The sequence below is a fragment of the Nesoenas mayeri genome (assembly GCF_963082525.1).
Source record: "Nesoenas mayeri genome assembly, chromosome: 2".
In the NCBI taxonomy this organism is placed as follows: domain Eukaryota; kingdom Metazoa; phylum Chordata; class Aves; order Columbiformes; family Columbidae; genus Nesoenas; species Nesoenas mayeri.
In genome coordinates, this window is record NC_137543.1 from 52,706,411 (window position 1) to 52,720,702 (window position 14,292).

General features: G+C 43.1%; 1 protein-coding gene across 1 annotated transcript in view; it reads right to left on the reverse strand.

Moving 5' to 3' along the window:
* The window catches only part of DLGAP1 (DLG associated protein 1), a gene marked incomplete at both ends in the record, with an annotated part of 143,117 nt that overhangs the window by 7,534 nt on the left and 121,291 nt on the right, over positions 1 to 14,292 (reverse strand). Inside the window, one exon of the mRNA XM_080338618.1 lies at positions 6,611 to 7,029. Within this exon, the coding sequence (XP_080194744.1) occupies positions 6,611 to 7,029 (419 nt within the window). The remainder of the gene's footprint in view (positions 1 to 6,610; positions 7,030 to 14,292) is intronic.

Genomic DNA, 14,292 nt, shown 5'->3' on the forward strand with positions numbered 1-14,292 from the left:
GCTCTTCCTGGAAACCTGCACCACCCCCGTTGGAAATCACATCCCAAGCAGGAAGAAATGTAAATACACCTTGTCGGTGATGGATGGGAAATGTGCCCCTTTCTTTGAGGGAAGAAGAGCTTAACATTCAGAGATCTCAGCAGAGGGAAAAGGAAGTCCTTGTCCCTGGCTGCCTAGCGACTGGCGATTTGCCTGAAAACCATCATCCCAGCTGACTGTGGGATGCATGCTGATGCTGGGCTCCATTGTTGCCACTTCTGCTGCAGCCCCGGCTGACTCGCCCCTCAAAAGCAAGCGGTCTGTTAATGAGCAACCAGTCAACAACCAACTCAGTCAGGGAAGTTAGAAAAAACAAAACAAAACAAAACAGACAAGCATGTAAAAGACTAGAAAAGAATCTCTCCAGAAGGCACAAAGTCTTATCAATAGTTTTGTTTTCAAACGCACACGTTGCTTTTAGTGTTTCAAGGCAGAGTGCTTGTTTCGCTTACTCAGTTAAAACCTCCCGTGCCAAAGAGAAAGGCCAAGATGTATTAAAAAACTTCAGAAAGCAAAAATAGACCAATACTTTCTGAGGAGAAAATCTTGTGAGGTTTGAAGCCCAAGACCAAGAAAATAAGTGGAACTGCACAGATAATGCTCAAAGAATTAGAGAAATCTTTAACAGCTAGGGAGATGGAGTACAGAAAGAAAACATAAACATTCAAATTGATGTGTTCAGCTAATACGATACGAACAAAATGTATAAAATCAAGCAACAACAAAAAATACCAACCCATCAAGATGCAATCATAGCAGACTTAAACACCTATATAATGTTATTCATGTCTGCTTTCTATTCCACACAGGGTTATACAGCACACTCAGCACTGTTGGATCTGAATGCCTTCCAGTAATGCATTAAGCAACGTTATTAACATCCATCATATGCTCTGCTGTCACCCTTTCCCCAGGGGGAGAGGTGTGTCTACTGCAGTGTTTTGACTTTATAGTTTGAATTTTTTCCTTCCCGCCCCCCCTTCCCCCGTTTTAACCTCTCTTCCTTGTAAATCCAGTTCACTCCTGTGATGACAGTTATGTCTGTTCTCCAAGAACTGCTTCAGTATAGCTATTTGATATAATTCATCTATTGTGGAGTGCCTCCTCATTATTATTGTTCATGACTAGGGGCTGCAGCATGTTATTCTAGGATAGACACATGCCAGTGAATTTCCTTGTGTCTCTAACCTTGCAACCTGTTCTCCCTTTAAAAAATTATTAAATAATAAACTTAGACTACATGTTGTTCAGGCAATGAGTTCTTGCTTCTCTTGGTTCTGAGAATCACACAGGACCTACTAAGGGATTGTTGAGCTCTATATATCTCCTTCCTCTCCCCCTATTTTTGTGAGAAAATAAATGAAACAACAACAACAACATTATTCAAACACAAGCAAAGGATTGGTAATATTGTTGTCTGCTCTACCTTGGAAGGAGACTGTGTGTGAAACACGGATAACAAAATATAAGAAAACAACAACAAAATCACCTGAAGTGCTGTGAAAAGTCATCACATAGAAGCCACGGGAATTTTGAGGCACAGGCAGCATTATTTGGCCTTAAAATCACTAACAGATCTCTTTGCATTTGAGCTTTGACAGGCGCCAGGGTCTAACAAGTGACAAAGGAGGCACTTCAGGACTGAGACTATCAAATGCCCTTAATGTGAAAACACCTGGCTGGGAGGCAGGGGCAAGCAAGGGAACAGAAAACCAGCGACTTGCTTATTGCCCGAGGAGCAAGTGGCAGGAACAATAGCCGAAATTACAGGGACACAGCCTGACATTTGCGTTGCAGATGTTGGCTGGGCACTGTGCATATGAAGCAATCCTGCCATAGAGCTGTCACAACCCATTTCCAAACCAGGATGGACCAGCGTTTTAGCCTATTCATGTTGACAGACCTACATTTAAATAACGCTAAGCATGACAAAAGCCAGGAAATTCAAAGTTAAAGCTACTGCTCATGTCTTAAGCTCGGCTATTAAGGAGAAAATAGCCAAATAGAGCAAGCTATGGCAGGGGCAGTCCTTGCTTTGAGTCATATTTACTTACAGGAGTGATCTCATTGAAATTAATAGGGCTGTCTGCTGAGTAAATGCTGTTCACCGGGAGCAAAGCAGTTTCCATGTGTTCTCTGACTTACTCGCCTTTTATTAGAACACTTCATGTTTTTTTCCCTAACGATATCGTTTTGTTGCATGCTGATTTCTCTTCTTGCCTTGCTAGCCTTTGGATGCTGACAGGGCTTCCAGCCTGGAGCTGGCTTTCCTTGGAGAAACCCTCACAGACAGAGAAAAGTCCCTTCTGGGGAGAAAAGAAAACCAGAACAAGAAGAGGACGAGTCGGGCATGCGGCCAGAGGCACCTCGCCAGGGGGATTCCAGCAGGACTCGGCCACACGTCAGGCTGGGGACGGTCCCTCTGCATGGCCTCCAAGTGGCAGGGACCAGAACAGGGACCAGGACAGCTTGAGGAAGCTCTGCCGAGGACTGGAAAAAGATTTCCTTGCTCATATCTGAGTGTGAACTCAAGAGTCTCCTTTTTCCATGCACAACTGTCTCAAAAAGCATATATTTTCCTTAGCTTTCTTCTCTTGTGCCTAGCCTTCGCCCTTTTAAGTTTTCCTTTGAAACAACCAAACCAAAACAAACCAGCAGAAAGTGTGCAAACATTGCATAATTCGCCAGAACTGGCTGAACTTGCAGAGACTCTGGTCCTAAGCAGCGAGGTTACTGCAGATTTGAGGTCAACCTTTGTTCGCAGACTGGCCCACAGGAGTATAATATACACAGCAAGACAGTTATAATGACAAGTCTTGTCAGAGCCTTGGTTTTCTATTTTAGTTTTTACTTGATTGGCCTGACTTGTCTCGCCACTAAACCCACACTACACCTGACTTGTGGTGAATCAGGCCCACTGTTTGCTTCCGGTGGTTACCTTCTTATCGAAGCCACATTACAACCCCAGGTGAAAGAGAAATCGTTCTGAAGGGAGGCAAAATGAAGCCTTCTAGTTCTTCCAGAAAGGTTAATGCCCCACATGAAGTAAAAACAACAGCAAAAAAAATCCAGCAAAAGCCAGGCCAAGGTGGTGGGTGTGTGCGCCTGTGCCCACCGCTGCCATGAAAGGGACAAGCCAGAGGCTGCTCACAAACAGCTCCCTGCAGGCAGCCGGACCTGTTGTTGCTGGTTCTGCATTGTAAATAGTCACTCCAAAGGCCTGAGCCAGAGGTCACCAATCTCAGCAGCGAAGCTCTGGATATATGAAATTTCATAGGGGAGAGGTGGCAGGAAAGAGCACACAGGAAGGAGAAAAAGAAAAAAAAAATAAAAATAGGTAAGCAATTGATTTCACTTGAGGCCTGATCCAAAGCGTCAATCAATTCTCACAAGGTGTTTAGCCTCATATCTCTAACTTTTTTCTTTATTTTTTTTATGAGAGCCCTAGAGTTTGTAGCCACTGTCAGTGTAACAGCAAAATACACAAAATCCATACCAAGTATCCTAGCTTAAAGTGTGAGTGGTTTTCATCTGCCTGTTACACACGGCACGGCTTTATCAGAAAATGATTTCAGAGAAAACCAGAATATACTATACAATAAATAATTCATGGCGGAAGAGGAGCCACATTTCTCTCTATATTGGCATTTCATTGTGCAGCCACTGAACCACAGCTTGTTTTTATACACAGCGGCAGACTCCATTTCCCAGCTAGAAACATTCAATCCCATCTGGTAGATTCATTCCCAGCTAGATAATACCCAACGTATCTATGTTCCATACAAGCTACTGTCAAACAGCAGCGAGCCGTCTCCCCCAGACAGCTGTTCCGCACAAGGGCCGCATTGTCTGAAGGAACCGTGGATCGTTTTACGCGGAGCGCCGGGGAGACCAGCCCTCTGTCAGCTGCCACGGCATCGAGAAAACCTCGCTCATCACACCTTCTCCTTATTTTGTTATCTGGCCCAACACGCGCTGGGGATGTCAGGTCGGAACAAAGGATGCGTTCCCTGCTCTGGTTATATTTCATTAGGGAAAACACAGCAAACACACCTCTTCTGCTCCTTTCCTCCCTCTCTTAAAAGTTTATAGACGTATGAAAAAGGCGTATTTTGGGGCAGGGTTTGTAACAGCCAGGCTTTTGTTTCTGGCGCTGCTGAGTGGGCACAGTGGCCCTGGCCATATGCTTTTCCTTGGCACCAGGCAGCGTGGGGCATGTGGAGCCGCAGCAGAAAGCGCTGTGGAGCCTCCGCGGGAGGCAGCTGCCACATGCCGGAGTGGACGACGGCGTCACACTGAAATCGGCACCATGTCAGTGACCACGAAACATGGCTGACCCCATCCCTCCTCCCCTTTCCTGCAATCACGAGAAGTGCCGGTCAGAAAAAGGAAGAGGAATAATCGGCAGGACATGTCACATGTGCTGTTTGGAACAGCCAGACTAACCACTCCTTTATCTCCCCCACAACTGACTTCTCCCCCTGATTGTTCAAAAAAGAGCCTTTTAGAACTACCATACATATGAAAGACACCAACACACTGAGAGAAAATTCTGTACAAAGCTATACATGTTCTGCATGTATCTGCCTTGTAAAATGATTCTTTTCCCAAGGTGAATAAGTACTTTGGTGCACAAAGAAAATACCTGTAGGTTTTCCCATTATTATCAGTTCATAGAATCATAGAGTCACAGAACAGTTTGGGTCAGAAGTAACCTCTGAAGATCATCCAGTCCAACCACCTGCCATGGGCAGGGACACCTTCCAGAAGATCAGGTTGCTCAAAGTCCTGCCCAGCCTGGCCTTGGACACTTCCAGGGATGGGGCATCCACAAGTCCTCTGGGCAACCTGTTCCAGTGCCTCACCACCCTCATTCTAGAAAATTTCTTCCTTATGTTCAATCTAAGTTTTTTGAGGCAAAGAGCAAGCAAGTGGGTTTTGTGGCTTGGATTTGCAAATGTTGTGTATTTCCTATTTGTTGTGTGCTCACACTTCTTTCTCAATCTAAAATCTCTTCATTATGCAGTTTATTTCTTGTATACGAACAAAAGAAAACCGTTGTATTCTGATACATGTTCAAAGAGATTTTTGAATGTACTGATGATACAAACTAAAAATGAGGTCTAAATACTCTCAAACTCTCAATGCTCTCAAACTTGGGGAATATGGATCTACTTTGAAGGCTAATCCTTACATATTTTTCCCTTAGAAGAACTTGTTAGCCTGTTAGATAACAGGAATTTTGTAGAAATAGAAAACCTTAACACACCTTCATGTTATCTTATACTTTCAATTAGAAGTCAATCTCCACTTGCTTACAATAGCATCTATCTAGATCAAACTTCTATCGTTATTTCTTTCATTGGGTTGAAGGTAAAGTTCCAGCAGAAACAGCTTATGCATTTCTAAGAATTGAAAATAATATATTTTTTGCCAGTGTTCACTCCTTTCTTTCTATAAATCAAAACCTTCATATCTCAAAAGACTGCTAGTGCCTCCCTCCTTGAGAGGAAGGTTTAGAAATTTGGAAGAGGCAATCCTGGAGCTGAAGTAGTAGTCCTTGCTCAGTAGGAGCTAATTTGCCAGTTGGAAAAGTGTTATTAGTATATCTAGGAAAATATGCCTAGGTGTGCCTAAATTATACAATATTGAACTCTCTATATGTAGCTGCTCCTTAGTGTTTTATAGAAGCTCTCTGCTACAATTTGAAAAAGCTTAATTGACAAGGAGCATGCTCCCAAGCTCACAGGTTTATCTATGTCTGAAAGGTGACAGGTATCAATAGTAGGGCTCCTTGTAATCAAAGTAAACGGAAAAAAACCCAGTTTTTACTGGAAGAAAAAATTCTGGACAGGAAGGCACATGTTCAGCTCTTCTTCCCTAATTAAAGTGAATTAATAAGATGTGAGCTACCCACCCCTTCTTATTAACAAAGCCTTACTAGGCATTCCCATTACAAGTGGGGTAATACTTCTGGCAGTGGTGACAACTGACATGTAGTTTGCATGTGTGTGTTTTTTATCACAGAATATGGAGAGCTTGTTTTACCAGGAAGATCAAAGAGGAATGAGAACTGCAAGGGAGATGAAGGAGGCTGGATAGTGGAAGACAGGGAGAACAACCTGGAAGCACAACTGAAATCTCTTTCAGTTGGGAGAAACATCTGAAGACTCTGATGCCAATCACCATCTAAAAAGGCATCTAAAATACATATTTAATGAAAAGGAACTCGAATCTGTCAAATTATATTCTAAGGTTAGGAGATTTTATTTCAAATGGAAGTTAAGAAACATTAATACTACAAGATCTCTAACCATCATCTCCTAATTATCCATTGAACTATGCAATCCCAGAAGCTAATACCTTTGGAGTTTCAGAAGTGCTGAGCATTTATGTTCCCTGTCAGCTTTAATAAGGATTATTAGATACATACATAAAGTCCTTTTGAGAATCACAACCAAAGCTTCATTAGCTAAATAAGAAAGGGCATGATACAGAATTCACTGGAGTAAATTTGACCTATATTAAATACTTTTCTGTAGTTGCAGTATTATCGTATGTAGTTACTTACTGTCCTCAGGTAAGTTGTTTTCCCGTTCTTCTCTCTCCATCTGTTGGCACCAGCCCTCCATTCGATCTCTCTCTGCCTGAAGTAGCTTCAGAAACCAGTGGCCATCTCGTGGGCACACTGACCTTTGAACAGCTTCCAGAGGATCTTCAGTGATAGAGTCAATCCAGGGGTCAGGAGGAGGTAAAATTGAAGGATCAAAATCTGTCTCAAAGTCATCATCCACTGCACATGCATGGTAATGGTTTCCTGACCCTTGTATGCTAACGGTAGAGGTACTTGCATCTCGGGAAAATTGTCTTGATATTTGTCCAGAACATGTATTGTCCTCTTGAGGGTCGATTATTTCAAAGTTCTCATGGAAATCCAGGTCTGCTTGCACGGCTGTTGTTACACTATTAGAGCGTGTAAACCTGCGAAAGCTTTGGAGAGCACAAACAGAAAATGTTTAGAAAGCTTCTTCTCGGTAACTTGGCAAGAAGGACTTATTAAGATTCTGCTACTTCTCCTAAGACTGGTAGTCATGGCTCTCAGTGCTACACTCAGGTGCTTATTCTTGAAATGATCAGCATAAACTTCATTTCTCATTGCAAGCCAACAAACATCTCTTTTTTTTCCATGCAAGATCACTGTTTATTGAGGCACATACCCATAATTGTTGTGTGGTTTACATAGCCAGAAGCTAGCCCAAGGGACAGCTAATAGCATCAGTAGCTCAAGATTTTAGGTTACCAAACAATGAAAAGCTAACGAGGCCCAATTTTAAGAAATGGTTTATCTTTCAACTTTTAACACTCACACCCCTCTGAAATTACACACCCAAACTCATAAGCCACATTTAAAAATCATACATGTAAGCCTGATAAGACAGTAATATCAGTAAGTCCACTTTCTACACAGCATTATACATTCCATTTATAAAGAAGTGTCTTTTTAACCCCAATAAGCATTTTGTATTGCTTCTTCATAATTACTATTCATAATTATGTACCTGCTAATACCACTGCCATCTCCCACACTTTTAGTGCCCATTCCCAGTGCTCAGACATTTTGTTTTTCACGTTCAAGGTTTATTTTCAGAATGGTCTCCTCTTTTTCAACACAGCTTGTGTTCTCAGTCTCTGCCTGTGTTACCCTCATCGTGACGGCTGCTACCCTATAGGTGTAGGCAGCTTCTTTTCACCCCCCGTAGTTTCCCTGCATTGGAGCCTCTGAGGGTAGAGAGCAAACCCTTAGGGAAAAGGCAAAAGCAGGGGAGAGAGGAGGTTTGGGGCTTTGGGTTGGTTTTCTTTACGTAAAGAGCACTCCAGATTTTGCAGTCCAAGTGACCTGAGGTGAACACTGATGCATGGAGGAACACAGGAGCAATACAAGAGGCAGACACATCTCTCACACCGTGATAAAAGGAGACAAAGAAGGTAGAATCATAAAGTTATAAATGTAGATGTTACTTAAATTAGTAGTTTTTAGGCTTCAGAATGGCCATAGTTTTGAACTGTATAGGGACAGATTCTCACTCCTTCTTACTAATCCAGGATGCTTGCATGCTCATGCAGCTGGTCCTTCACTTCTAATTTGTTTACAGTCTCACATTTAGTCTTGAAACCAGTGCTAGGACCTGTTTCCCTGTGATATTTTGGCTGTTTTGCCCTTACCAGTTCTATTCTCAGTTTGAGCTCAAGCAGCAATGAAAATGCTGAGGAGGCAGCGAAGCTGGATGCTGGTCACCAATTTACTCCCTTTCATTTGTATTCCACCTTCCACTGAAGAGCAATAGCTCATTAGATGAGGACAAATGCCAGCAAAACTTCATCAAGTATGTTTAGTCTGCAGCTGAGGAGGAAGCAGATGGAAGGATCCTGAGGGAGAATTTGGTGTCCTATAGACCTGATGCATCCAGGCACCTGAGGAGGAGTGCAGCAAACTTCAGGGAGGACAGTGTCAGGTCCTGCTGATAGAGGAAATTAGCGGCTGTTGATCTAAGGCTTTGAGAGGATGAGAGCAAAGCAAGACAGGAATTGAGAAAGGTTCTTCAATTAATAAAAGACACCAGTTCCTCTGCAGAAGAAAGCTACAGGTAGCTTCTCAGACATGCCAATCCCTGGGAAAATTTACTAATAGATTCTGTGTAGGGTTTGTTTGTTTGTTTGTTTTTTACAATGGCCTAGAATACAAACATTTTAATGTAGCCCCTGTTGCTTACAGTTCTTTTGAAACAGGTGTTGTTAAATGATCCAAAAGTCACGGTTATGCCACCCTAGTTTTGCACGATATGCACCAGCAAACTGAAAAATACGGAGTGAGCAGAACTACTTCAGCTCGGTAGTATTTTTCCTTTGATAAGCAGAGCAAAACATTTTGCTATGGACTCATACAGCAGAAAAAGTTCAAAAGGGGACAAGGAACATTGGAGATATGGTATGGCTTCTATGGGAGGAAAGAGATTTCTTGGTTTAGAAAACAAATGGCTGAGGAGGGATGTAAGAGCCCTATGAAACCCCGACTGGTTGATGTTTCACCATTTCTCAGAGTGCAAAAACTGTGGGGAGGAAGGCAGCCAGTTGCAAGGCTTAGAGGTCTAAAGATTTGAATCCAGCAAAAGGAAGCACTTCTTCACACAATGTGTAATTAAATTGCTGCAGGATCCTGGGAAGACCAAAGGTAAAAATAAGTTCAAAGAAAACCTGATCAAATTCACAGGAGATAGGTCCAGGAAGAGCTGTTACACAGATGTCATATCTGGTTTAGGAAGTTCCTGAACAACAGCTGCTAAATTGGGAAGGTCTACTGGGAGAAGTAGTGCTTTATATACACCCTTTATACTCTTCCTTTACACATGCCCCTTCCTTCTTTTCCTAACTATCTGCTACTGGCCCCTGGCAAAGAAAAGCTGTTAGACTGGTATTAGTGGTTAGAAAGACTTTAGCTTTAGGCTGACATTACAATGAAAATATTTTGGTCCAGCTTGTGCTAGTTTTTTAAAAATTGCTTTAATTTGCCCACCAACCTGACAAATCCCTTATCTGCACTGGAGTGCATGCATAGGCACACACACACGGACACATGCACACAAACACGTGCCCACGCAGGAACAGGCTCACACAGGGTTTCTTTTCAGCCATTTAGTCAGGGTTCACTGACAGCCAAGGCATTAGGACACAGTGTACTCTTCCACACCTTCCAGGGTACTGGAGAGAAAAGCAAATCCCTTAATCCAGCCTTGTTCTTCTCTGTGCCTCTACCTCTACATCACAGCCGTCTTTTACTCTCCCAACTCCCCTCAACTCTGCTATCCTTCTATCTTAGATGACCATTTGTATTTTCAGTTAACACCCTGGCTTTGTAGTGTACACCAAATCCCAAATGTGAAAACATAAAGGTTTGTTTGCCAAAAGGATGTATTGCTGGAGGCACTGCATTTCAAAGCTTTCAGGAGTGTGCTCTTACCGGGTTCCATATGAGTTAGTACCACCAAACCCAGACGGTGTTCAACAAATAGAATGACCTACTTTTTTTGGCCTTTATCTATATACTAGTATGCTACTGGCTTCCTTGACAGATCCTTGGCACTGGATTGTGTAACTTATCTGTCTTCAAAACAAAAACAATTTGGCAATAGAATATAGCATCAGTTCAGATTTTGAAAAAAACTTCCAAGGAAATGTATGTTGAATGAAATAGAAATGCAGGAAAGCACCCACTATCCCACTCACCCACCTCCAGCACATCTATATAAACTGACTAATAGATGGTAATTTTAGTCTCTGACATAGCTTCCTCACTTACTTCCAGGATGTTTTACTATTACAAAATACCATTTGTGTCCCACATGAACCTTTTTTTTTGTTTTGCTCTCACTTAAAACTCTGTACTACAGGAGAGGTGCTGAAGCTAATGTCTTGGTCTTCATTGTTTCTACACATACACAACATTCATAGGTTGACAAAAAAAAAATCATAAATTGCTGGTAATTGTTAAAAACAGAGATTAGCTTTTTCCTCTGCTTTCAGGCTTGGCTCTTTTGTACTTGGTTGTGCCCCGCAGGCACAAGGTGTAATAATTACAGCTTCAGAGAACTGCAAAAGATATCTGGCCTAAGGTGCAGAAAGGCATGAAACCTCAGACTGGATAAACCAGTATGGAGAACAACAGCAGGATGTGTTTTGAACAGCAACAACAGGGTCACTTGCTAGCATTTGACTCTCTGTTTCTAAGTCTTCTTTTGCTTTCTTTTGAAAAACATGTTTACATTTAAACTGCAAGAATTTCTTTATTTCATAAAAAAAATCCCAACCCCCCAAAAAAGATCTAGGTTTCAAACCAACTGAAGCATGGTGAGCCTCAGAGGCACTTACATTAAATTCAGCCTGCCTCACTTTACCCATTGGCTGTTTTCTTTCTTCTTTGGGCCTCCCTGCTAAGGTTGCAGCCACTGTCAGCAGAACAAAACAAACTGCAGAAGGAGTTAGCAGATATGGTACCATGTCTTCTAATGGCAGGATCTACAGCCATACATCTTCAAGCTACATAATCTGGTGTGCTTTGCTCTGTCCCTCCTTCTTCTCCCATTCATATAGTCCTTTTTCATCACTAAGAGTCTTAATCAGGGAAACTCTAATCCCTTATGGCAATGTTAGAATAGACTATTTCAGTTGGAAGTAACCTACAATGATCATCTAGTCCAACTGCCTGACCAATCCAGGGCTGACCAAAAGGTAAAGCATGTTATTAAGGGCATTGTCCAAATGCCTTTTAAACACTGACAGGCTTGGGGCACGGACCCCCTCTCTAGGAAGCCTGTTCCAGTGTTTGACCACGCTCCCAGTAAAGAAATGCTTCCTCATGTCCAGTCTAAACCTCCCTTGATGCAGGTTTGAACCATTCCCATGCATCCTGTCACTGGATAACAGGAAGAAGAGCTCAGCACCTCCCTCTCCATCTCCCCTCCTCAGGAAGATGTAGAGAGCAATGTGGTTGCCCCTCAGCCTCCTTTTCTCCAAACTAGACAAGCCCGAAGTCCCCAGCCACTCCTCAGAGGACATTCCTTCCAGGTCTTGCACCAGCTTTGTTGTCTTCCTCTGAATGCATTCAAGGACCTTCACATCCTTCTTAAATGGCAGGGCACAGAAGTGCACCCAGTACTGCAGGTGAGGCCGCACCAACATTGAATACAGCAGGATAATCACCTTTTCTGACCAGCTGGTGATGCCGTGTTTGATGCACCCCAGGATGGGGTTTGCCCTCCTGGCTGCCAGGACACACACTGGTGGCTCATGTTGAGCAGCACCCCCAGGTCCCTTTCTGCAGGGCAGATCTCCAGCCACTCCTCTCCCAGTTTATACCTGTGCTGGACATTACTCCATCCCAGGTGCAAGAATCCAGCATTTGGACTTGTTAAATTTCATGCTATTGATAACTGCCCGATGCTGCAATCTATCCAGATCGCTCTGCAAGGCCTCTTGGCCCTCAAGAGAGTCCACACCACCTCTCAGTTTGGTATAATCAGCAAACTTGCTCCTGGTGCATCCAGATTGCTGATAAATATGTTGAACAAAACTGTCCCAAGAACTGCACCCAGAGGAACACCGCTGGTGACTGGTCGCTAGCCATACGTAGCCCCAGTCACCACAGCCCTTTGAGCCCTGTTCAACCCGTTCTTCACCCTGCCCTTCAGGGTGCGAGGGGCAAAGAGGTGCAGGGACCAGGTCATGCTACAGAGACCATCCTCAGCAAATACACACCCTGTGCTGGGCACGTCCCTCACCAGCAGGGTTTGCAGAAGACACAGGATAAAAGCATTCCTGCAATCTTTTGTCCTCAAACAAACCTGTTCCAAACTTTGCCTTGCGACTCTTTCTGGGCAGCACTGGGGGAAATACCTGGAGCAAGAGGGGGCAACACTTTGTCAAGGCCTAGCCCACAAGACCAGGTCAGGGCCCTTAGCTTTAAACAGATAACATTATCAGGCCTTGCTTTTGAAACTGCCTCTCTCTTCTTCTGAGTATCAGCTCAGTCGCTCACACCCAGGTTAGAACCATGAAATCATATAATATTTTGGGTTGGAAAGGACCTTCAAAGGTCACCCAGTCCCACCCCTCTGCAATGAGCAGAGACATCTTCAACTAGGATCAGGTTGCTCAGAGCCCCGTCCAGCCTGGCCTGGAATGTTTCCAGGGATGGGGCATCTATCACTTTGAGAATTTAGTGTAATGGCTTCTACTGTGGAGAACACAGATAGCCAGACAATGCTGCTGAATAAAGCCAAGGAAATATCAGTCCCACATCATCTTAGTCAAAATGCAGATTTGAAGGTTCTGTCCTAAAGACTGGAGAGTTAAGAAGTTGGAGTGAGAGCGCAGGGGACTGGGCTGCTTTGCAGGAAAGACTCTAAACCATAAGTATTTTTTGTCAGGACAGTAAGTGACCCAACCCAAAAACCTAAATGAAAAAAAAAAAAGATAAATATATGGTTTTATATAGTAACAAAAGCAAAAGATTTTTTCTGTGTTTTATTTTTTTTCTTGAAGAGGCAGATTATTATTAATTTTAAAAAATGTTATCCCACCACCATTTCAAATAATTTCACTTTATACCATACTGAGATGAATGGTGTGGTAAACCACACTTTATACCACAGCAAGTAGTAGGGGCATGTTCCCTGGCCCCACAGAAGCCAGAAAAAATGGAGAAGGAGCATATGTCTACGGTCTTAGTCACCCATGGCAGTGCTTCTGCTTCAGAAACTACCATTGTTTCAGCATCCATAAATTCTTGTGATGGCAAACAAAGTACAATTACTAGGTGATGGCATGACTAGGAGCAATGAGCAAGAGAATTCTGGGGGTGAGGATGTAATAGGAGGAGTTCTGGGGGCAGACAAGGTAAAATGCAAGAGAGACTAAAAGCGATTACGGAGCTGTGGGACTGAGAGACCCTTGTTCAATAAGGATGTGTGCTAACTGGCCTGGCACAACATACAACTTCTTTTCTGGTTCAGTAGAACTGGTTGACTTCCAACAACTCAATTATGTTCTTCTGTAAGTGAGGAATGGAAGGTGGTCCCTTGAGGACAAAATGAAGCCACAGGTACAGAGAAAAGACAAACAGAAATGGACAGAAATGGCAGTGCCCCGAGATTCCACTGAGCAGCTTCATTAGAATCACATTTCAAATTGCCCTGGAAGGGGTGGGTAGTGTGAGGAAAAGGGGAGGAACATTTTGGTTCTGGTTTCGTTAGCATCATGGGGGAGATCAGATGAGAGATAAGAAAGGAACAGCAGGAAGATCTTGAGGTTATCACTGAAAGAAATGCATACCAGATTTTTTCCACAAGGAGGACTGGGCAGAGTTACCTTATAAACGCTAGAAATCATAGAGCTGCACTTAGAGAATGGGTATGAAAAAGATTATCAAGAGCAGGCAGCATTAAGGACTAAGGACAAAATGAATAGCGGTGTGGATCCAGATGTAATACAGTCAGGTAGTGGTAGGCACATTTATCCTTTGAGCAGTACAAGAGGAGAAGGACTCAGAGTCATTTGTCTTGGCAGGAAGCCCAGGTTACAGAGAGTGAAGGGTTAAAGAAAGGTCTGAGTGGAGATGGAAGATGGAAGAGATAGAGCTGTCCTCCTAAGATGCTCTGTTTCTAAGCTAATTAAATCAAGAAACGGAGGCAAAATCTTTTG